At 39.3% G+C, this 25,848-nt stretch overlaps 1 protein-coding gene across 4 annotated transcripts in view; it reads left to right on the forward strand.

The window, feature by feature from the left end:
* Window positions 1-25,848, forward strand: part of PRKN (parkin RBR E3 ubiquitin protein ligase) — a 1,400,491-nt gene that overhangs the window by 937,832 nt on the left and 436,811 nt on the right. For all 4 annotated transcript variants that reach the window (XM_074397175.1, XM_003933783.4, XM_074397176.1 and 1 more), the window contains one exon: window positions 13,369-13,505. In XM_074397175.1, coding sequence (XP_074253276.1) covers window positions 13,369-13,505 — 137 coding nt within the window. The remainder of the gene's footprint in view (window positions 1-13,368; window positions 13,506-25,848) is intronic.

Genomic DNA, 25,848 nt, shown 5'->3' on the forward strand with positions numbered 1-25,848 from the left:
AAAAATTGTTGTTTGCCTTGCTTTTTGTCCTTTCATTGATAGTCATTCATTCTTTTAGTCAGTCAGTGAGTTATATAGAACATAAATGTCAGCCACAGGCCGGGCATTGGGAATACAGGAAGATAGTCCTGTGTTGATGGAGTCAATAGCCTCAAGCAGGAATAAGGAAACATGTCCTGTAAAGGACTAAATAGGAAGTAGCTTAGGCTTGGTGACCCATCTAGGGCCTGCCACAGCTAGTTCGTGCTGCTGTTGTAGTACAAAAGCAGCCACAGGTAATATGTAAAATGGCTTGCTTCCAATACAACTTTATGGGCAACAATGGTCTGAGGACCCAATCCCAGTTTTCTGGCCTCTACTCGGGTGAGAACATAGACAGTCAAGCCAGTGAGTGAGTACGCTGAGGACCTGTGATGAAAGGGACAGTGTGTGGGGGAGCCCGGAGCACAGTGGAGGGGCGCCCGACCCAGGGAGGCTGTGCAGCCTGGTGCTCTTCCATGTAGGCGTGCCCTGACCTAGTGATCTGCTGACTTTGTCGAAAAACAGTAAAAAGGAGCTTTCAAACTAAAAGTTATGTAAAATATTTTGTTGCCTTTTTTCTTTGTGACACCAAGATATCTTTTCTGATTTTCCTGGAATATTCCAGATCAGGATCTCCCTCTCACCACGTCTTTCAGGGAGTAAAATCTCTAGAAATCTGCATTTTCTTACCCTTGCTTATAGCAGATGCCTTAACTCATGAAAGCTGAAATCTGAAATATGAATTGGGCTTCACATGCACTTTCCAGTAAAGTTTAAGTTCTGCAAGCTTTTGGTAAAGAGGAAATACTGTGATCATATAAATTAGAGATGACAAAACCTCTATATCCAGAAAGCCTCTAGAGATAATCACATCTAACCTGCTCATGTCACAGGGCCTCGTTGTATGGAAATGGGATTCCGAGGCCAGCTTATGCTGCAGCCGGCTCACACCACCCTCGTAGGGCTCTTTCTAAACCTCCCCCAACCAACCAACTGCTTTCCATGTGCTAGACAGTCACTTCTTTGCATGAATTCCTTTATCTTGGGTTTGTACCTGAATTCATTTTGATTTGTATTGTTAGGCCATATTGATTGTATTTTTAGAAAAGTACTTTGGGGTGATTTACAATGCTTCTCTGGATATGCATAAAACAAGAAAAACAACTAAATTAGGAAAATAATTTTATTTACTGTGTGCCACAAATTCTTAATGTTGTATGAATATTTTCATGCTGAATTCATCTAATGATACCTTAGAGATTTCACAGAACCTTCTCATGTTGGGACATTTTCACTAATGAACTGTTTTAAGATGTCTACGGTCTTTTAGGCAGGATCTTCATTTCAAACTATTCTGCTTCAGACAACCTGATTTCTAACTATTTTCCTAATAAAAGAAATAAAAGACCCTCTGGGCACAGTAGCTCATGCCTGTAAATCCCAGCAGTTTGGGAGGCTGAGGCAGACGGATCACTTGAGATCAGGAGCTTAAGACCAGCCTGGCCAACATGACAAAACCCTGTCTACTAAATAGAGAAAAATTAGCCAGTTGTGGTGGTGTGTGCCTATAGTCTCAGCTTCATAGGAGGCTGAGGCACAAGAATCACTTGAACCCAGGAGGCAGAGGTTGCAATGAGCCAGAGGTTGCAAAGCCAAGATCATGGTACTGTATTCCAGCCTGGGTCATAAAGTGAGACTCTGTCAGAAAAAGAGAGAGAGAGAAAGAGAAAGAGAGAGGGAGAGAAGGATGGATGGAGGGAGGGAGAAAGGGAGGGAGGGATCCAGCATACTATTAGAATTCATTCATTCATTTTAAGAATGAATTTAAAAACCAGTACACTATCATTTGTGCAGGGTTTTTGTGAGTCAACAGTAAAAGATGTATCTTTTTAAAACCACCCTGTCTGAAATAATTTCTTATGTTAAATAGCTTCTAACATTTATGGCCACTGGACTGATTCTTAGCACATTAATTCTTCCTGTCATGAGATTTGGGGATACATCAGAACAATTTATTTCACAGTGGGGTTCTTATCCAAACAAGATCTGTCTTCATATCTTTCTCAATTTAGCAGAATGCTTTTGCAGTGGACCTGGGCATTATCTGCTTCTAGCTGTTTTGCACAGAGGAAAAAACAAAGACAAGATATGAGCATGAGTTAGTATGTATTACAGATGGCACCTCCAACAGCTAAATAGTTGTGCCACATTACAGCTCTATGCAAATGATATGACCCAGAAACTCTTTTATGTTAAATCTGGCTTCAGCTTTTTTTTTTTTTTTTTAGCTGTACATATTGACAGTCTGAACACAATATGACCTGAAATTAGAGTCGTGAAGCATTTGGACTATTATAAACATAATTTTAAGCATCCTTGAAAAATCATTATATTATTTAGGGGATAGGAAAGTATTGTGATAATTTTTTATGAGCTGCCTTTTTCGTGGGCCCAGTACCCTGCGGAAATTTTAGTTTCGTTTCTTTTCTGTTTTACATGCAACAGTTACTTCATGATTTTTTTCCCCACTATTTGCAATGACAGGTCAGTGTCAGTTTTCTAGTGTAAGGGCCTCAGCAAGAAAGCTGGTAAACCAATGGTTATAATGAATTACTGCAAAAGAGAGCTGACCTCTTTACTTTTCACTTACTTTTAAAAAAGAACAGTTTTTCATTTTTTGTTTTTTAGGTTTTTTTTTTTTTTTTTTTTTTTTCTACTATCTGCTGTTACACTGTTAAGTTTTCAATCTAGCACTTTGGGAAGTTAATGGGTTAGGTTTGGGTTCAACCTGTCAACGGTAATTATAATTGGAAATACAATGCATAAATTAGACTAAAGCCAAATGAATCTTCCAGGACTGAAATCATCTGGAGAAAATTCAGAATACATTAATTCCCTCTTGTAACCATGGCTTTGTATTTTTATTTTGCCTATCCAGTTTAATGTCGATGGCTCAAAATGTTATAAACGAAAGAACCCAATCCAGCCACACTTGAGATATTACATAAACCTAAAACACAGACTTAGATATGTGGCTTGTTGAAGCATTATGGTTATATTGTAATCCAATTTTTAATTTCTGGAGGAATTTGGGCCTTTAATAAACCTGAGAAGACAGTATGAAAAAATATTGTGTACAACATGTTTCCCTAACCTCACCTAATTTTACTCCATCTGAAGTGTTTTCACATATTTTTCCCACTTACTGATGGTTTCTTGGTCAGACTAACTCATTTTTGCTTTTTCAGCCTGAGTTTATATTTTCCTTCTTTCAGGAAATACCCTCTGCCTGGCCAGCATTGGCCTGAGCTGCCTCTCATTAGTTCTCCCGAAGTGTCCCTGACTTAGTTTTCTCACCTCAGACAGACATCCTGAAAGCAACCACAGTATCCCCAGCTCAGATCTAGCACAGGGACCAGTGCCTAGTAGCCCCCCAATTAGTATGTGTTGAATTTGAGCTGAAGAGGCCCGATACAGGTTCATAAAACAAGTAGAAAACAATACACTTGAGGCTGGGCTCGGTGGCTCACACCTGTAATCCCAGCACTTTGGCAGGCTGAGACGGGCAAATCACTTGAGGTCAGGAGTTCAAGACCAGCCTGGCCAACGTGGCAAAACCCTGTCTCTACCAAAAATAGAAAGATTAGCCAGGCATGGTAGCACACACCTGTAGTTCCAACTGCTTGGGAGGTTGAGGCATGAGAATCGCTTGAACCCATGAGGTGGAGGCTGCAGTGAGCCAAGATGGTGCCACTGCACTCCAGCCTGAGAGACAGAGTGAGACCCTGTCTTTAAAAAAAACAGGAAAAGAAAACACAAATGGCATGTAATAAGCGACTAAGTTGAATATAAAAGCAATACTTTCTAAATAGAAACATTACAAGAAATTAGACAGCAAATGGTGCATCCATGTTAGCTGGAGTTTTATTGAAAAACTTGGGAGAGGTTGCGCTTCAGCTGAACCTTGATGTTTTGGGGAAAATAAGGACTAGTAGGAGGAGTCTTGCATGTAAGGATAGTAGCAAAAGGAAAAAGGCAGCAAAGAGACGACTTGAGAGAAACAGAGGGATTTGTGAATGGGAAAGAGGGAAAGACATTTCATAGGGCCAATCCGCTTATGGAGGCTCTGAAAGAAGAAAAACCTGAGGCCTTAAAACATAAACACTGGAAAACTAGTTCTTATTTGGGGGCCAGGAACTGTCAGGGCGGAAACCTTTTTAGAACAGTGTTGCTGGGGTGGGCTGCTGGGATCAGGCAGGGGTTCAAGTGAGGGAAGAGAGGCTGGAGACAGCCTGGGTGCTGATGTAAATCTCAGCCAGAAAGACACTCGTGAGAATTCAGACTCTGTGAACTCTCATAAGGCCTAATCCGCTGCTCCAGAGGACATTGTACTGTGGCCACTCCTAAATCTTTATTTACTTAATTATTTTTATAGCTCCTGTGTTGCAGGCTTTCAACCTCAGCAGGTATATATTGAAGAGAATGTCTGAAACAGAAAAAGTAGCTGTTACTTGAAATTTTTGTATGTCCTTTCATGATAGCATGATAGTCAATAAGATAAATTAACCTATCAATGGTAATATAATCAATTTGATAGGGATTTTTTTTTTTTTTTTTTTTTTTTTTTTTTTTTTTGAGATGAAGTCTCACTCAGTAGCCCAGGCTGGAGTGCAATGGCATGATCTCAGTTCACCACAACCTCTGGCTCCTAGGTTCAAGCAATTCTTCTGTCTCGGCCTCCTGAGTAGCTGGGAGTACAGGTGCATGTCACCATGCCTGGCTAATTTTTGTATTTTTTAGCAGAAATGGGGTTTCACTATGTTGGCCAGGCTGGTCTCAAATGCCTGATGTTGTGATCCATCTGCCTCGGTCTCCCAAAGTCCTGGAATTACATGCATGAGCACCGTGCCCGGCCTGATTGGGAACTTTTAAATAAAAAAGTTCCAGGTAGCCACAAGCAAATGCCACAAGACGCACAAAGTCAAGTTGTTGCCCGGGAGTGAAAGGGAACGTTCCTGACGAGAGGGTCCACAGAGTGCTGAGGGCAGGTAGCAGCAGGGTCAAACTGGGGCACCCACAGCAACGTTAGAAAGTCTCTTGAATTTCACAACGTTCAACACCCCAGATGGGATGTCAATTTACTGGGTGAGGATTTAAGAGGAAAAGGGAACTCTTTTAGTAAAGGAGATAGAGAATTTATATTTTCATAATCCTTTTTATTTTATGTAGTATTTTATGAAAAACCTTTATAAACAAGAAAAGCCATTTAGTTTGTTCGGCCTCTTCTCTCTATATAGACTGAATGCACTGAGCCATGAGCCATCTTGGGAGCCCTTCCTCCAACCCCAGAGATAGGCTAGATGGTCTCTAAATTCATCCTTATGGCAGCACCTACCACACGATGAATAATTAATTATTTGTCTTCACCTCTATAGACTGTGACCTCCTGAGGAGGTGGCACATTCTTGTTCACTTTTATAGGACGTGACATGACAGTGGCTGGTATCTAGTGGCCGGTCCACCGAGTTGGCAGAATGGGTGAATAAAGGTGATTCAAAAATGTAGGCATAAAAGAATTTTACCTTGCCTACATCGTATATGGTGAAATACTGGGACTTCTGCAAACAACAAGCTCACAGAACCAAAGTAAACTGTCTTCCATGCAGCAGGGTGGGTTGGATAAAACAGGAAGAACATGAGCAGAGGAGACAAGAAAAACCAGAGGGGCAGTTAGTGAGCTCATTCAGGATCTGCCAGTGTCTTAACAGGACTCTGATTCCAAGCAGGCCAGTGGACAAATGAACTGATTTCAGGACTTTAGACTTGGCAGCTGGAAGGAATTTTGAAGGTCATTCAACTGTTGAAGCTTATATTAATTTCTAAAAGTCGAGTCTATCAATTAGCATCTTGGAGCAGGCGCCTCTCCAGTGAGGGGGTTGCTCACTTGGCTAACTCAAATAATGAACTCCTGGGACCCGCTTGGGCCCAAATGCTCTCTCTGGCGTTGCTATGGGCAGGCGCAGTTCTGGAGTCTTCTTTGTCACTAGTGCACTTTGGTAATTAGTATGTAACTTTGCTAAATATAGATCAAATTAAAATGCATTTGGACTCTGAGATTTCAGTTATTTATGTCTTTATTGTTTATAAGCCATCTCTAACTAAAAGGGGCTTAAAGTGACAGTCGTTAAGAAGATAAATTCATGTTTTTTAATGTTGTAGCTTTCCTCTTTTAATTACTTTTATCTAATCAAATACTTCGTTAAATGCCCAGGAGTCATAGTTCTCCATGTTCAGTGTCTGCAGAGAGCTCTGAAAGATTGCTAACTGGGGCATAACTTCTACGTTACTGTTGCACAAACTAAGAACAGTGGAAACAACCTGTGAATTTTCAAGGGTCAAGTGTTAGCTAGATTGCAGGACTTTTTCCCTCAAGTGAGAAAATTTTGTTTTTATTTCCTCAAGGAATTTGCACGTAATCTTTTATTTTAACTTGTGCTGCTTTTCATTGCATTTCAGACGCTGCTGCTATTCATGCAGACACATCTGTAGGTAATAACTTGGCTTTCCACTGGGGAGAATGCAGAAACCCGCCACTCTAGATAGCTCGGCGTTCTTGTTCCCTGCTCTGTGCTTTCACGACTCCATTCTTTTCTCTTGACCTCGAGTGTTTTCTGCATCTGTATGCACTGGAATCCTGACCCTTTTTCATATGCCACTACATTCATAAATTCTTTTCTGGTTTGCAATCTGTATATGACCTCTTCCTCCTCTGAACCTGTATGAGTTAGATATTGCTGAATAACAAAGTACCCCATAACTTAGTGACTAAATAAAATAATAAGCATTGCCTCTCACAGTTTCAGCAGGTCAGGGATTTGGGATCAGATCAGCTGGATAATTCTTGCTCAGGGTATCTCAATGCAGTTGTAGTCAAAATGTCAGCCTGAGCTTCAGTCATCCTAGGGCTTGCCAGCTGGCTGCCAAGTAGATGCCAGCTGTCGTTAGGAGGTCTCAGTTTCTTACTCCATGGACTTCGCCAAGGCACTGCTTGAGTGTTCTCCCAAGATGGCTGCTCACTTTCCTCAGAGCAAGGGATCTGTAAGAGCAGACAGAGGCTGCTGTGTCTTTTCTGACCTCCTCCCTGATGTCACACATTGCCATTTCTGCACTTTACCTATTGCACGTGGGTCAATCCATTCAATGTGGAGAAGAACTGCAGAGGAGGTAGAGCTCACTGGAGAACACCTTTGAAGGCTGCTTGCCCCAGAGCCTGGCAGTATATCCGACATCTCTAACATAACTTAGACTATTCTGTCCTGTATTACAATAATTTGTTTCCCTCTCCTGCCCACTCTCCTGAATTTATATGTCCTTGAGAGCTTAGACTTGCTTCCTCATCTTTACATAGCTTGAAATATCTGGCACATTGCTGTCAATATATGTCACATTGCATCTACAGCCTCTCTCTTAATGAGTATAAATGAAGAGATCCACATGGGAAAGAATCAGGCAAATGGAGAGAAAGAGAAACAGATTTCACTAGACAGTGTGCGAAGGAGGGCAAATGAGAGAGAACAAACAAGGTAGACAGCAGAATAAGTAAATTGCACATTTTACTAGATAAACATAAAAACTTGCATGCTATTTTTGTATATGCTCGAGTATTAACTTTATAAGAATTTAAATATTTGGAATACCATATAAGCATATTCTACTTTTTAAATGTGTATGAATGACTTGCCACATTTTTTATAGCTAAAACTCCTTCAAGTATGCTTAAATATTCTGCAAACAAAGGGTCACTTTTTATCAAAACAGAGAAGTCGCTGATAACAAATAATTCTTTGGCAAGGTGAAGGAAAGCATTTATAAGTCTTTTTACATATGATTGAGAACTTTACTTAACCTTTAACTGACTGCCCTTTAACCTGGCCCATTGGGGTAAAATCATCTCTAGATTGACCAATTAACATTTATATGTAGATAACTAGAGCAAAGGGTATATATGAATGTCAGGAGGAACAAAGGACCCATGAGAGGATAACTCCTGGCGGGTCCTGCTCTGAAATGTCACCCGTTCATCTTCTCATTTCCGCTCCCAGAGCCATCATACAGCATAGTCCAGTTCTGCGTAACTCATGTCTAAACTACCAAAATGACCTCAAGTAGTTCTCACTACTTCTAGCTTCTTTCCCTCCATACTTCTGTCAGAGTTAAACTTACTAAAACACCATTCCCTTCTCATGTTGAAAAACTCTCTTAGTCCATTCTGGCTGCTATAACAAAATGCCAGAAACTGGTGGCTTATAAACAACAGGAATTTATTTCTCACCTTTCTGGAGGCTGGGAAGTCCAAGATCAAGGCAGTGGCAGACCCAGTGTCTGGTGAGAGCCCCGCTTCTGGGTTCATGGATGGTGCCTTCTTACTGTGTCCTCACATGGCAGACGTGTGTGGGAGCTTTCTGGGGTCTCTTTAAGAGGGCACTAATTCCATTCATGAGGGCCCTTCTCTCATACCATTCTCTTCCTAAAGGACCCCTGTTCTAATGCCATCACTTTGGAGATAAGATTTTTAACAAATAAATTTTGAGGGGACACAAACATTCAGACCATAGCAGAAACCTTCAGTGAATCCCACAGTCTGGAGGCCTTATGCCAGGTTCATCTCCTAGAGTCAGCCCTGATCCCTGGCCAGAATCTGCTGTCTGTCCTCAATCCCTTTCATCTTGTCCCCTGTCCTTTTCCTGATAAATCTTTTCCATCAGCCCACCTGGTTGCTCTTCTGCTGCCAGTATACTTCTGCATGTCTGTGATTCCTTCCTGCTGAGAAACTGGTTTTTTTCCCAGTGACCTCCCATTCCTTTAAATTCAGTTCATGTTCCCTCATGGATCCATCCTGACTCAATAATTATCTTTTCCTAACTTCCATGCTCCCAGAGTTTGGGGACTACAGATACTTCCTGTAATACTTGTTCCATGGGAATCTTCTGTTTCTCAACTACACCCTGTGATTGTATAAACCAAGTATAACTATGAAGTATTTATCCATTCACTGGGTGCTGTAGTCCACAAGTATTTACTAAGTGCCTACTTTAGCCAAAGTAGATGCCCAATAAAAAATTTAGTGAACAATGTGAGAATGAGAGCAGAGAAACTGTAAGTGTAAAAAACTATGAAAATAGTGACCCATTCATTTATCCACTAGAATAATCAATAACTCTTGATTACAAAACTGTCATGTACTCAACACTGTATTTGTTGAGGCATGGCTCATGAAAGGGTTAAGCAAGTAGAGTCTCTACCATTTCATGACTTTTCATTTAATGTTGATAACTAAGGTGGGAGTATATGAAACCCTTTAAACAAAAGGCCAGTATTGAAGTACGTTAAGGATGAACTCTGAATAAGTACTGTAGAAAGATAAAGAAAAAGAGAAAAAGCAGTGAAGTGTCAGGCTCCAGAGCAAGTTCCTTGGAGATTGTTAGTCTTGAACTGGATCTAGAAACTTGGGATTTGGCTCTGAATCTGTAGGTGAGTATTACCATGGGAATAGATGGCAAAGAGCACGCACCTAGGTGTACAGGAACTAGAAGACTCCTAGGCTCCGCAAGGACCTTCCCACCTGGAGGGGACGGAGCTGCAGAGAGAACAGGGTAGACAGAACAGGAAGGGCAGTTCATTTTAGGAGGATAAATGAAAGATAGTCTCTGAGGTTCCTAGCAAGCCACCTAACCAAAGTAGTTGCCCATAAGCACTAGCTTTCCCCGCATCTTTGATTCAGCACTTATGAAGTTAATAATGTGGGCCTTCTAGCCATGAAATGATTTTTTACTCCTTTTCTCAGGTGATTAATAACCACTTTATTGGTGTCGTGTTTACTCCTCACCTAACTTCCCAAAACTGCAAGTAATATCTTAATAAGAGATGAACAATCTTAGCTCATAACTGTATCAAAAATTCCAGCTGACTGATAATTCTATGTGAAATGCACATATATACTGCCTTTATGACATTATCTCTGTGTGTGTGTGTGTGTGTATATATATATATATATATAAAATAGCATATATATTTGTATCTTCATCTGTATATCTCAGCACATATGTTCATCCATTGATGTATGTGTCTACCATTTATCTATATCTGTATATAGGTATATATCCAAGTTGACTGTGTATAGATAGTAATAGACAATAAGAATTCCTGGTTGGGCGCGGTGGCTCATGCCTGTAATGTCAGCACTTTGGGAGGCCGAGGTGGGTAGATCACGAGGTCGGGAGTTCAAGACCAGCCTGGCCAAGATGGTGAAACCCCATGTCTACTAAAAATGCAGAAAATCAGTTGTGCATGGCGGCAGGTGCCTGTAATCCCAGCTACTTGGGAGGCTGAGGCAGAGAATCGCTTGAATCTGGTAGGCGGAGATTGCAGTGAGCCAAGATCATGCCACTGCACTCCAGTCTGGGCGACAGAGTGAGACTCCAAAAAAAAAAAAACAAAGAAGAATTCCTGAATGACTCATCTATCATTTTTGACTCCCTGTACCTTGTAAATGTCTTTCTTTTCTGAAGAGGACACGGAAAACTACACATGACATTCCAGCTTCCCAGGTTGCATTCCACACCTGAGTCTGGATAGGGTTTCTTCAAGGGAATTTCATGACTCTGTCTTCACTTCCAATGCCAACCATGCTGTAGACCAGGCGTGCCCAAACTTTTTACACAGGTGACCAGTTCACTGTCCCTCAGACCGTTGGAGGGCCACCACATACTGTGCTCCTCTCACTGAACACCAACGAAAGAGGTGCCCCTTTCTGAAGTGTGGTGGGGGGGCCAGATAAATGGCCTCAGGGGGCCGTAGTTCGGGGACTCCTGCCATAGACATTCTTAGTTCAAAGAGATTGAGGTGGCCTGGTACGGCTGTAGCTTAGTTTTCAGTTGGACTCTTCCTGTGTACCTAGAAAGACACACTTCACTCTGTGGGAACTAGAGCTCTGGACCCACCGCGTCTGCAGTTCTCTGTGCTTCATTCCCAGTTGCGTCACGGGTAAGATGGACTATTTATTTTGGAAGGTGGACATGTTTCGGAAGGTGTCCAAGTCCAAGCCCCAAGACTTGGACCTCTAAACGTTCCCTAATGGAATGGCTCCTGTAGCTACACAGGGTTGATTTCACACCATGGCCACCAATGTAGTACTTGTTTTTTGTTAATCTTTTCCAAATAGCAGGATGTCATTAATAGAGTAGGACAGTTGATGTTCCATGGATTGTCAAGATGGTCTAAATCATGCTGGATTATATTAAAATGGAAGGGAAACCCATAGAAGTGTGCTTTTGTCCACCCATGTGAGAGGGAGCTCTTTCTAACAAGAATGGCAAAGAATACAGAAGCTATACCAATGCCTGCATCCCATGCACCCCATGACTTTGTGAGCCACTGTGGCAGGAGTTCGTAGGCTGACCATTTAGGTTCTATAAGTTTTCTTTATATCTCCTCTACAGGATCATTTCTAAGCTTTTTTTTTAAACTTTGTTATATACAGGCACATTTTCATAAATGTTCTAATATTTTCTCTATGCATTAGTAGCAGATTGGGAGGTCTATAAAGGTTTTAGTCTACCATGGTGCTGAAAGCAAGATGGAGAATATTTTTCCCGTAACAGCTGTGAGAGAAAAAGGTAAAACACAGCAACTTTAGAGGGTCACAAAGTGAAAAAAGTATGTGTGTACTTGAGCATGTGTATGTGAATGACTCTTTGGTTAGAAATAGGAAAGCATTATGTTTTATTATCTTTAAGGGCAAGTTTGTTAGGAGGGAAAAAGTTGCAAGTTCCAAGGACAGATAGTGCCTACTTGACTAAGATTCAGGAAATAGGAATGAAGACCCAGGAAGGACTTGAATCGGTGGGGAAAGGAAAAGGCATACCTAATCACATTCAGGGGCACTCTTGCTCAGATTAAGCTGACTGATGACTTACAGATCCACAGCATTAAAATACCAAGGAATTTTATTTTCTTTGTTTTATATTACAGATTGCTTTGAAATAGGTGGGATAACAGAATTTTGAAAATCTTTCAGGTGTTAAGAAATTATCTTTTATAGTATTAATTTTCTGGTAAAGGGGCTTTTGAAGAGCTCTTATATCTGTTAAGGACTGGGTATGAAATGAACATGCTTATTTGTATTCTGCTATAATTACATAGGAAATAGGCTTATCTAAATAGACTCCAATAACTTTCTATTAAAATCGCCTTTGGGCCAATTTCAAGTTAATATATTCAGCTTGTCTCCTGTTTAACATAAACTTGTGTGGTTCATTTTCCAGTAAAAATACATGGTTTTTAAGATTTTTTTTTTTACAAAGTATTTTAAGGGAATCAAAAACATTTAGGACTTGTATATATTGATTTATTAGTAAAACTATAACCATAATTTGAGAAACTGAGTATTTGGATGGTTTCAAGATGGCACAATAGACAAAATCTTGCAGCAGAAGAATCCCTGTGGGATAACCTTTTATCCCTAAATTCTACTTTTATATTTGCTGGTAAAATGTGAGAAAATGTTTAATATTTTTACTTTGATGCAATAGTAATTTTTTTGTGATTGTGGGATAATTCAGGTTCTATTATTGTACTATAATTATAATTCAATTACCAGGCAATTTTATTTTCTTCATTTTGTATTACACATTGCTTTAAAATAAGTGGGATAACAGAATTTTGAAAATCTGTTACGCTACTGTTGAATTTTCTCAAATTATGGTTATGAGAGTACTAATAAATCGCTCTATACAAGTCCTAAATTTTTGGGTTCCCTTAAAATACTTTGTAGAAAAAAATCTTTAAAAATTTTTAAAGATCTAAATTTTAAAGACATTCATTTAAAACGGTACAATGTATTATGAATATCTAGAATATCAATAGAAACATAGGATCTACTTTCAAGGAGATCACAGTCTATGAAGAGAGGAGAAGATTTCAATACTATGATGTAATCACAGATCAATAGAAATCTATACAGGTGGATTTGATAGGCTATTTGGAAATTCTGAGTCAGGGAAGACTTCCAGAAAGAGATTATGTTTTAGCTCCGGTTTAATAAAAAGGGTGAAAAATGTGTTAACATAAAATATATAAAATTAGAATCAGTGTTCTATGTAGTTCATTGAGCACCTCCAATTTTTAAAATATAGTGTTGGTATGTATGAACTCAGTGCTTAGTAGCTCCAGTCTTTGCACAGAGCACACTCTACACAACCCTATAGGATTACAGAAATTGTTCTAAAGCACGTGCTGCTTTTCCACACTGGCAGGTACTAGAGGAAACATCTTCCTTTCTCTCTGCAGGAGCCCCGTCCTGGTTTTCCAGTGCAACTCCCGCCATGTGATTTGCTTAGACTGTTTCCACTTATACTGTGTGACGAGACTGAATGATCGGCAGTTTGTTCACGACCCTCACCTGGGCTACTCCCTGCCTTGTGTGGGTAAGTCTAGCATGCTTTCTCTTCATCTCTAATATTAATGAACAGAAGAAGGGCTGTTGTAAAACGGTCTTAGATACACGTAAACCCTAGCAGAGGAGTTGAAAATTTAAATTTGATCATTGCTGGGTATGAAACAGTAATGTTTGGATCACAAAAGATATAAAATTCTGGGGAATGAAGGAATTATGTTGAACTGGAAAATGCATACCTTGCATAAAGGCATTGAAAATAAGTTTGAAAATATTATTCAGCCAAGGTATACAAAGTTTTTCTGTGGGTCAGAGTCACGCTCCATGTTCTAGATTTTTACCCTGGAACTAAACCAGTATTACCTAATTTTTTAATTATATATCTCTATCACTCAAAATGTTGAATACATACCCAATATATATAAAATAACATATATGAAAACCAAAGGAGAATTGATAAACCTGAACTATTTAATATTTTATCTTTCAACATGACAAAGCACCCTTTACTTGTACTATACTTTTATTACATATATAAATTTTTATTGACGTGAAATTCATGTGACAACCAATTAACCATTTTAAAGTGTACGGTTCAGTGGCATTTAGGGCATTCGCAAGGTTGTGCAAGCACTACCTCTATCTGGCTTCAGAACTGTTTTTAAACACCTCCTACCCGAGCGATCACTGCCCTTGATCCCCTGTCCCAGCCCGGCCACCACCAATCACTTTCTTCTCCATGGGTTTGCCTATTTCAGATATTTCCTGTAAAAGAAATCATACAGTGGGTGACCTTTCATGTCTGCCTTATTTCACTTAGCATAATATATTTGAGGTTTATTCAAGTTGTAGCATGTATGAATATTTCTTTCCTCTTTATGGCTGAATAATATTCTATTGTGTGGATACCCCACAATTTGTGTATCCATTCACTTGCTGATGGGCATTTGTGTTGTCTCCATCTTTTTGGTTATGATGAATAATGCCACTACAAACATTCATATGTAAGTTTCTGTGTGGACATTTGCTTTCATTTATCTTGGATATATACAAAGAAGCAGAATTCTAAGTTTAACCTTTAGAAGAACTTCCCACTGTGTTCTGCAGATGCTGTACCATTTAATATTGTCACCAGCAGTGTAGCAATGTCCAAGCGTTTCTATTTCTCCACCTCCTTGCCATCACTTGTTATCGTTCTAATGAGTCACCCTAGCAAGTGTGAAGTGGTGTCTTATTGTGGATTTGATTTTCATTTATTTAATGGCTGTGATGTTGATTATCTTCTCATACGCTCGTAGTCATGTATCTTCTTTATAGGAATGTCTGTTCCAGTCCTTTCTCTGCTCATTTTTAAATTGAGTTGTTCATGCTTTTGTTGTTGAGTTCTAAGAGTTCTTTATATATTCTGGATACTGGATCCATATCAGATATATGAAATGCACATATTTCTCCCATTCTGTATGTTGTCACTTCACTTTGTTCATAATGTCCTTTGATGAACAAAAATTTCTACTTTTGATGAAATCCAGTTTATCTGTTTTTGTTGTTGTTGTTGCTAATGCTTTTGGTGTCAAATAAAATGCTCCATTGCCATACCTGAGATCATGACAATTCACTTTGATATTTTCTTCCAAGAGCTTACCTCTTATATTTACATTGATTTGCTTTGAGGTAATTTATGTACCTGCAATGAAGTAAAGTTACTACCTCTCTCTATATGTAAATGACTGCAATGTGATTAAATACATGTCATTAATTCTTGAAAACTTAATTTGAAATTATGAGATACCTTGACTCAACAGTGAAGTTTTAAGTTCAGTTTATTTCAAGACTTAGTTTTAATGTCAATCATAGCAAAAAAATATACCTCGAAATGATTAAAAAATCCAAATGGAATAAACTAGTTGCTTTGCTGACTTTGTAAATTATGATTCTCATTTTCAAGCATATCTACCGATAAAGTAATAATTTTAAAAATTAAGATTCATGTAATATATGTTAATGTATTATAAGGAAAACCTGTTTTTGAAAGTTATTGTGCCTTTATCGTAAACAAAAGCATTCAAAATCCAGCAAAGTGATTATTTACAGATTGGAAAACTGCAGTGCTTTTAATGCAACAATTTTGTTTTGGTAAACCTTCTTCCTTCACGAAGCCGTAGACAATGGAAACATTTCTAAACATAGATTTTCAAGTCTTTTCTTTTTTTTTTTTTTTTTTTTTTTTGAGACGGAGTTTCGCTCTTGTTACCCAGGCTGGAGTGCAATGGCGCGATCTCGGCTCACCGCAACCTCTGCCTCCTGGGCTCAGGCAATTCTCCTGCCTCAGCCTCCTGAGTAGCTGGGATTACCTGCACGTGCCACCATGCCCAGCTAATTTTTTTGTATTTTTAGTAGAGACGGGGTTTCGCCATGTTGACCAGGATGGTCTTGATCTCTCGACCTTGTGATCCACCCGCCTCGGCCTCCCAAAGTGCTGGGATTACAGGCTTGAGCCACCGCGCCCGGCCAAGTCTTTTCTTTATACTCTGTCTTAGTTATCAGTTCATTTTGAACTCATTTTCTTTTAAAGTGTGTCTTTTTATTTTAGACAATGTCAAACACATAAAAGTAAGAAAAAATACTGCAGTGAACCTTCCTGCACCCATTAGTCAGGGTGTGTAGTGTAACAAGATGTTCTATACCTTTCTTGTAATTCTTGCCCAACAACCTGTAGTCAGCCATTTTTCTCAGGAGCTCTGGCTCCCTTTAGTAGGAAATAGTATCTAGAAGTCTTGGTGCCTGGATACTCATTGTCACAGTATTGGTTAGTGTTTCTAGGCCGAGTTAAGCAAGCTAGGAGACATTGTTTTAAGTAAACACTGCAATATTAGTTACAGTAACATTTTCAGTTCAAATCCAGTGTTATCAGATTTTCATGGAGAAGTCACCAGTGTTACAACTGTTGTTTCTTTCACTCTTAGCAAAAATTCTGTTACTGAGTCATACCAACAAAACTACTCATTTGCCTAACTTTAGAATGCACCCACAATAGTATCAGTATTACAGTATCAACACATCACCCAAGTGTGATTACTGAAAACAATGTTAAGATTTTTACAGTTTGTCATTAGGGTATATCCTTATAGGGATATAAAAACTCATATAAGTTAATGTATAGTTATGTCATCAATTGAATGCATATTTCTCGTTGCTTTTATTTTTTTAATTTAATTTTGTTGAGATAAAGTCTTGCTCTGTCACCCAAGCTGGAGTGCAGTGATGTAATCTTAGCTCCCTGCAACCTCATGCTTCTGGGTTCAAGCGACTCTCCTGCTTCTGCTTCCCAAGTAACTGGGACTATAGGTGCATGCCACCATACCCTGCTAATGTTTGTATTTTTAGTAGAGACAGGATTTTGCCATGTTAGCCAGGCTGGTCTCAAACTCCTGACCTCAGGTGATCCCACCTTGGCCTCCCAAAGTGCTGGGATTACAGACATGAGCCACCACGCCTGGACTTTCATCGCTTTTACATTTATTTTGCTTTTATAATATGTAAAATATTTCTGTTATTCCAAAGCTAAAGCTACAAAACATGCTGTATTCTAACAAGTATATCTTTTATCTGCATTCTCTTCAATATATCTTTTCTCTCAAAGGTAAACCTTTATTAAAAACAATCACCTATTTTCAAAATAGGTAAACTATAGGTGATATCGATGTTGAACTATATAGATGTGTTACCTTCTTAAGTAAAAAGTAGATTATGCACATTTTTCTTCATCTTGCTTTTTTCACTCTACAGCATATATATATATATATATATATATATATATATATATATATATATAATTTTTTTTTTTTTGAGACAGAATTTTCACTGTAACTAACCCAGGCTAGAGTGCAATGGCGCGATCTCGGCTCACCGCAACCTCCACCTCCTGGGTTCAGGCAATTCTCCTGCCTCAGTCTCCCGAGTAGCTGGGATTACAGGCACGCACCACCATGCCCAGCTAATTTTTTGCATTTTTAGTAGAGAAGGGGTTTCACCATGTTGACCAGGATGGTCTCGATCTCCTGACCTCGTGATCCACCTGCCTCGATCATTTCCTAGTCTGATCTAGGTATTTTCTTCCATTTAAAAATGTATAGCATCATTGAATTCCTTTATGTAGGTATACCTTACTTTTTGCTTATTAGTGAACACTAAGGTTTTTTTTTTTTTTTTTGAGACAGAGTTTCACTGTGTTGCCCAGGCTGGCATGCAGTGGCACAATCTCAGTTCACTGCAACCTCCCATCTCCCAGATTCAAGCCATCCTCCTGCCTCAGCCCCCTACCCTCCCAACCCCAGTAGCTGGAATTACAGGCATGCGCCACTATGCCTGGCTAATTTTCGTATCTTTAGTGGAGACGAGGTTTCACCATGTTGGCCAGGCTGGTCTTGAACTCCTGACCTCAGGTGATCCACCGGCCTCAGCCTCTAAAAGTGCTGGGATTACAGGCGTGAGCCACCACGCCTGGCCAGTTTTCATTTTTTACTATAAATATTGCTACAACTAATAGATTTGTGTGCACCCATGTTTTCATATTGTTGTCAGAGTATTACTGAGATCTGCTCACTAGAAGACGGGTTACTGCACCAAAGGGAAAATGTTTCTTTTACTGTTTCCAAATTCCCCTCTTAGTGATGGTGGGCTTTCCATGCCCACCAGCAATGTCAACTGCGAAGTGCAGAGATCAGGCCCTTCACTTCCTCCCCAGCAGGGAAGCCGAAGGGCTTTTGCTTTGTTTCTAATCATATATTTGAGAAATGGTGTTCTATGTAGTTGGCTGTGTTTTTCTTTTTAATTTTAAACAAAGTTGAGCATCTTTTCATATGTTTAAGATCCTCTGGCATTTCTTTTTCTCAGTCATGTTGACATCACCTTTTCTTTCAGGGACAGTAAGTAAATATATTCTTTTCAAAAATATTTTCCATATAGCACACTATTGACAGCCCCTTATAATCACAGAAAAAGTTAGCAAAATTGGATCACTTGTATTTTTGTAAAGAACGTGTGTAAATTAACTTAATTTTGCTGGTTCTTTGCCGTGAGATAACTAACAACCTCCTTGCAAAAAGACTTTGCATGGTCAAGCTCTATCTTGTTAAAATGCATTATGTGAATTCCACTATATATTAATCGTGTTTTAAATACCTTTTAGACTTTTTTATTTTTAAATTCAATATGCCAGTGCCATCATCAGAATCTTATGCACTCCTGGGTTCAACTTCTTGGTTTTAATAAGGAGTTAGGCAGAGGATGAATGGGATGGATTATAAGATGTTGCTTTGCAAAGTTTCTTTGGAATCCTTTTACATATTTTTTGTGAATGTGGCCACTTCATCCCTGGTTACCTAAATATAATACTCATAGAAATTTGCTTTTATTTTTTAAAATGCCAGTTGCTATTGAGAACTTATTGCCCTCTTTTATTTAATGTTTAATAACAAGTACAAAAAGTTACATATTTGTGTGTTTTGCTCTTTAAAATATGAGCAAGTAACCAGAAGCTGAGACAAGCTAGAAGCAATGTGCTGTGATTCAGCTGTGCGGTGAATCCTCCGCAGGCATGCTTCCGTTCCATCCCGTTTCTCCTGTCTTCAACAGTGTTTTAATATGTATCTCCATACGTACTCACTCATAAGAAAATATAGTTCGGTTTGTCCCAATATTGCTTAGCATGTATTATTTGAACCCTTTTAAAAACTGTGTATCCAATTATAATGTTTCCCTACATTAGGAAGAAAGAAACTTTCAATTGTCATATAGAGTTTGTCAGGAACAAACTGGATTTTCTTTAATATTTGCTCTACAGAGACACCTATTTTGTTTATTACTTGCTTAGTTTTTCAACGTCTTGCTCAATGCAGTGGCTTCCTACCCTTGCTGGCTGATATCTCGGAACCTATTTTATAATCACACGGATGTTCACTTAGGTACCCACATGGTCAGTGCCACCTTTTTCTCGTTTTCCTCATGTTTATATCATTAGTTCTATCTTTAATTAATGGCTTTTTGAAGGATTATTTTTAAGTCACTTATCTGTTTTAATAGAGTTAATTTAATTAAAATGGGATAAGTTATCCATTATTCTTTTAGGCGAGCACAGGTGACCTTCTGCTGAAAGGTAACTGACAAGCAGTGGCTGTGGGACTCCCTGTTCCCTGGGGACACCCCTTTGCAATACGTGACGTGTGATCGTCCAATACACAGGCTAGGTCATGAGATGGTACTCACATCACTCTGTATACCAAGTCTTAGTGGAGGTCAGTTCTTTTCACATTTACCATAATACCTGTATAAGTCCTAATGTTACCCACTTCAACCAGTGAACCATTTTGCACAAATCCTGGGTAACGTATGGCACCTCAGAAAAACCTGGTTCACATTCTGGCTCTGAATCTTAACTATATACATAATCTAGGAGCCAAGGTTTCATTTTAGGTAGAATGGGGATAATGCCATAGCATCATTTTATGTGGACACATTAGAATAATGCTTTATGAAGTACCTTTCGGGTAAATGCTGAAGACAGTAAGCACACAATGTATACCGGCTTTTGTTATTTTGGTTGTAATTTAAACATGCACTCCTGTAAACATATTCATACTGTGTTTGTGTATGCGTCTGCATCTGTGTGTATTTACAGAAAAAATACGCGTTTGGACTTTCTTTAATTATAGGTTGCTGTTTCCTATAACTCAGTGCATAAATCAACCAATTACTGTTAACAGTCCCAGAAAACTGATCTCAAGGTTTTAAACATATATGTATATAAGTTCTTATATGTGTGTGTGTGTGTGTGTGTGTGTGTGTGTATATATATAGTTGGTTTAAATACGAAATAATACCAGTAAATTAGAAATATAATTTTCTTGACCTTCTTCCTATAGAACTTTCAAAGGTGTCATAGTTTAACTGTTGAGGCAAGCTTATTTACACAGTGATTAAGAACACAGATTACACATACATACATACCTAGTGCCTGTACACACACACATACATACAGGCACTAGGTATGTATGTATGTATAACCTCTGTGTGTGTGTGTGTGTGTGTGTGTGTGTGTGTGTATATATATATATGCCTGTATGTGTGTGTGTATATATATATACATATACATATATACACACACACACACACATACAGGCATATATATATATATATACACACACACACACACACACACACAGGTTATACATACATGTATATGTATATATATACACATACACACATACACATACATACATATATGTATATGTATATATACACACACACATACATACACGTATATACCTATATATATAGATAGAGAGAATATATGTAGAGTTAGCTAACTGTTTTCCAAATTACACTGGTCTCATCCACCAAATGTCTTGTTAACAGTGTCTGTATATGTTCATTTCTAGATAAATATCTAATACCCCTTACTATCAAGATGTATGTAATAAGACATTCTTTTTTGTTTCCATAATCTAGTTTTTTGTATCTCTTTCAAACATCTTAAGCTAAACACCTTCAAAGCTCGGTTTTGGACATGTATGTTTTTCAAGGTATGCCTAGTCAACAATGAACCAGTCTTTTTCATTGACAAAATTATGATGATGACTAATTAAAACTGTCTTAAAATACCTTCCAAGTAGAAACCTTGCTCTCCTAGTGTGAACTCTTTATTTTACCAGATATTATGTTATATTTTCTAAGGGTGGGATATGAAATTCTATTTCCCTAAGATTCAAAAATGAGTAAGATTAGTGAGGGCTTGCTGTAAATATGGTGCCACTCTTAGTGCTTACATGTAAACATCCATTGAATATCCACAAAGCCCTATTGGGATGGATGTTATTATTATTCTCATTTTTATACATGAAGGAATGGAGCCTCATAGAAGTTCATTAAATTGCACATGCTGTGGTTCACAGCCTGAGATTTGTGGCTCTAGAACATGTGTTCCTAATCACGGTGTGAATACATAAGCCTGCATCAGCAGTTGAGCTATGATACCTTTGAAAGTTCTATGGGAAGAAGGTCAAGAAAAGAACATTTCTAATTTATTGGCACTGTTACATATTTATTCTTATTCGTACAGACGAAGAAGTAAAGGCTCCATCCGATTAAGCAATCAGGATCACAGAGTTAGGAGGAGGAAAGCTGAGCGTTCAACCCAGATACGGTTGGCTCCAGAGCTCCGTGTTCCTGGTGCTCTGCACGCTGCTAGAAGGAAGCAGGGCTTCTCCCTGCACCGTGGTCCTCAGCCCCAGATATGCTTTTCAGTCACATGGAAGTTTTTAAAGATCCCAGTGCCAAGGCCATGCCTCAGACCAATTAAATGGTAACCTTTTAGGTTAGGCATCAGTGTTTGTTATGGTTCCCCACTTTAAACATTTAAGTCCCACTGTAGGAGTGAGCATTCTGTAAGCAACAAGGTATTTTCTGGGGGAGTCTGTAGCATTTGTAAATGCAAAAATACTACCTCTGCCCATTTCTATTTCATCTGTAGTGATCTGACTTGCTAGCTAGCATGGGTTTTTCAATAGATTTTGATGGAGTTGCAAATAAGATTGACAGACATAGCCAAAACAGCCCATTTCCAGAACCTCTGACAAACTCTTAGTTAAAGCTATCAGCTTTGGTAAAAACTTTATAATTATCCCGAAAGGTTTGCTATCTTTTTGCTGTACCTACTTTTACTAGCAGTCTGTGCTAAGGATTATTTTGAAATGACAAAGAACCCTGTGCATCTCCCTTTAACACTGAGTAGCACACACGCAACTTGGTAGAGCTTCATGTATTTAGGCTGATTTGTTGAGAGTGCCGCTGTCGAATCTACATGATGGGTACTATGCAAAGTGCACTTACTGCTTGTCCTTCATAAGCCCCGGCAGCACAGATTTTCTGTAGTCCTAGGGGCTGAGGAAGAAGTTTCCCAGCTTCCCTGTGACGTGCCACTGGCCTCAGCATTAGTATCATTCAAGCACATCCATTTTGCTTGTTTTTGCCTTTTATTTTTTGTTTTGCTGTTGTGCTCCCAGGTCACTTTTCATGTAATTCTAGTTTTCAGCTATTATGTCAGCTCACCAGCTATGGTTTGTTGTGGGTCTCGGTTGTTGTCAGTAATAGTGCAGCATGACACAGAGAGGTCTGATCTGTTTTAGATACAGAGATATTCCTGATGCCTTGAGAGTCAAGAAACCTGGGTTGCAGACACCTGTTTAGGGAGTGAAACAAAAATACAAAGGACTATTTTTTTGCTTTTGAACACTGCTCTCCTAAATACAAATAATCATGTCAGTGTAATTCCTAAAACACATTGGAAAACTAGGGAAATATATTAAAAGATGCATTACCAAAGAATATATGCAAATGGCCAACACACATATTAAAAATTCGATGTAATTAGTTGCCAACGAACTGCTGACTTAGGCCGGGTGCTGTGGCTTAAGCCTGTGATCCTGCACTTTGGGAGGGCTGTGTGAATCACTCAAACCCAGAAATTTGAGCTAGCCTGATGCAATATAGGGAGACCCCTTTTCTACCAAAAATTAAAACATTAGGTCAGTGTGTTGGAGTGCGTCTGCAGTCTCAGCTACTTGGGAAGCTGAGGCGGGAGGATGCTTGAGCTTGGGAGGCTGAGCTGCAGCAAGCCATGACTGTGCCATTGTACTCCAGCCTCAGTGACGGAGTGAGAACCTGTCTTGAAAACAAATGTGTTCACTTAAAGCATAAAATATAAAATGATGAATACACATTCACAAGAGGTAAGAATATAAATTCATGTATTTCCAAAAAGCAATTTGGCAATCCGTATTATAAGCTTTAAAATATTCACAAACTGCCCGGAAGCCTATCCCCCACACAGTCTCATGTGTCTGTCTGTCTGTCTGTCTGTCTGTCTGCCTCTCTGGAGGGCACAGCCCATTCTCTTTCTAGCTCCTGGACCTGGCATAACTGCAGTTGCCACTGTGCAATGGTGGCCCCAGGATTGAAGCCACACCGAAACTTAACTCCTGATGTGTTTGCTGTCTAAGGTCGAAGCTTTTTCTGCCTCCACATTAATAGAAATTAAATCAGACTTCCTAAGTTCCTGAGTTTAAACTACTTCCTGTTTTATTTTGGGGAATGATTTAGCAATTCTGGCAGGTTTCCTCTGATTTGGATGCATGAGGCAGTGTAAAGTCAGGGTAATAGTCTAACTTCTGTAACCAAAGCAACGCTGGAATTGCGGTGGCTGAACAAGGTCAGGGTTGATCGCCTCTCATGTCATGGTCCGTTATGGGTTGGCCGAGGGGCCCCTGCTCCACTCCATCATTCAGTGACCCAGACCCTGACTCCTGCCATCCCGTGGTTCTGTCGCCCACAGCAGCTTCTGTGTCTTGGCTGGATCCTCTTCATGGGGCCAGGTGGCAGAGGAAGAGCTAGCAGCACAGCACACTGGAGATTCGGGTTTCGATCCCAGGCCTGTAAACGAAGCATGTCGCTTCTTTCCATGTTCCTTGTACCAGAACTCAGCCACACGGCTCTGCCTAGCCATGCCGTGTGTGTGTGTGGTGTGTGTGTGTGTGTGTGTGTGTGTGTGTGTGTGTGTGTGTGTGTTCAGGGAGTAGAAGGGATGGGATGGGAAACATGGTCTGGCCCTGTGCCAAGGAGAAAAAGCAAACGGCCTGTCAATGCATGGCAGTCTCTCACACTGGTGGAGAGGAGGGCAATACGTAAAATTTAGTGAATGGCTTCTCAGCGTTCCCCTCCCTGCTTGCAAGAAGAACAACACTCAGTCAAGTGACTTCATTATAAGGAGTGACAGGTACATGGACAAGGACCAGAAAAAGAGCTATAGAACAAAATTGATGGTGTTGCACAGCTCAGTCTAGCTGCATCAATGAGGCACTGTCTGTTCTGTCACCTGTTAGGCCTTGGAAATGCTGCCTTTATAGAATTCTACTTCAGAGAAGACAACAGAATTTCATCTTTGCTTGATACATGCCTGTGTCTTTAGTGGATTACAAATGACGTGATTCTGTCCTCTCATTTGCGACAGCACCGGCAGCACCTCTGGCTTCCTCTGGGAGGAACGCCAGGTGAACTGTGCCCGGGTTCTCACTCTCCTTGAATTTCTACTCTCCAAACTGACTTCTTTCTTCTTCTTCGTTTTTTTTTTCGCATCTTATTAAATGTTTAAAGATAAAATAACACTTGAGAAAACAGAAATAAGGTGGGTATGTTCTGAATAGCTAACAGAGAAAATAAAAAAAGTTTTCCCATCCATTTCTGCCAAAAACTCTTAAAAAGCACACATTCTACCTTTGTTTTATGAGGGCAAACACAAACCGTTTTTAAGTATAAATTTATTACTTATTCAAAGGGATGTAGAAAGATGTCTGTCGGTGCTTAAGATAGCTACTAAAGTTGCTCAAAACAGCTGTCTGTAGGATTTCTTCCTCTTTTTAGTGTGTATTTGTGTGTGGTATGTGTGTGTAGATAGGTAGATGGAGAGATGAACGGGTGGATGGTTTGACTGATCGATAGATAAAAGATAGATAGATAAACACACAGAACGACCTGAATTCCTTTTGCCCCACATCAGCAGTTGCTGCAATTTTTGAAGGTATGCATTCTGCATTATCAGTAGAGTGGGCACCTCCTGAGGCTGGGGGGCTTCTAACAGTAGTCGGTAAAATACAAATTGACCTTTGGATATATCATTTTAAATGATTCAATGTATTCTTAAATCTATTATGAGCCATAGTATGCATATACAAGAGTACTTACAGCACTTATACAGTTGTAGATTTTCATAGTTACAGAAAAGCTCTGTAACCATCACCTGGATCAGAGAGTGTGAACCCGCAGCCCAGAAGCCTCCGTGTGACCCCGCCATGGCCGCCACCTGTGCCTGGCTAGATGTAACTACTATCTGATCTTAATCATTATCACTCTCTGCTTTTCTTTACAGCATTACCATCTATATATGGATCACTAAATAATCAAGTATTGGCCTGCTTTTCACTGTCAAACTAGTGCTTGAAAGATTTTGCCAAATTTTCCCCTTCAGAACCATCTGAATTCCAGTAATACTCCTAGTCCTGAACCTCTGAATATATTTGTAAATTATTCCAAAGTTCAAGAATTTTTCATTCTTATTTTTGTGATATATATATATATATATATATATATATATATATATGTATGTATTTTGTTAAATACACTAGATAACGGCTGTCTTCCCCATTGGGTTGAGGGATGTGTGTTATTGGGTGCGAACGTAGTTTATCATCTTTTTCATCCGATAGAGCTTACAATCAGAGATTTAGAAGCAACTGTAATAGCAACCAAGAAGAAATACTTGGATG

The sequence above is a fragment of the Saimiri boliviensis genome, chromosome 4 (genome assembly GCF_048565385.1).
Source record: "Saimiri boliviensis isolate mSaiBol1 chromosome 4, mSaiBol1.pri, whole genome shotgun sequence".
Classification (NCBI taxonomy): Eukaryota; Metazoa; Chordata; class Mammalia; order Primates; family Cebidae; genus Saimiri; species Saimiri boliviensis.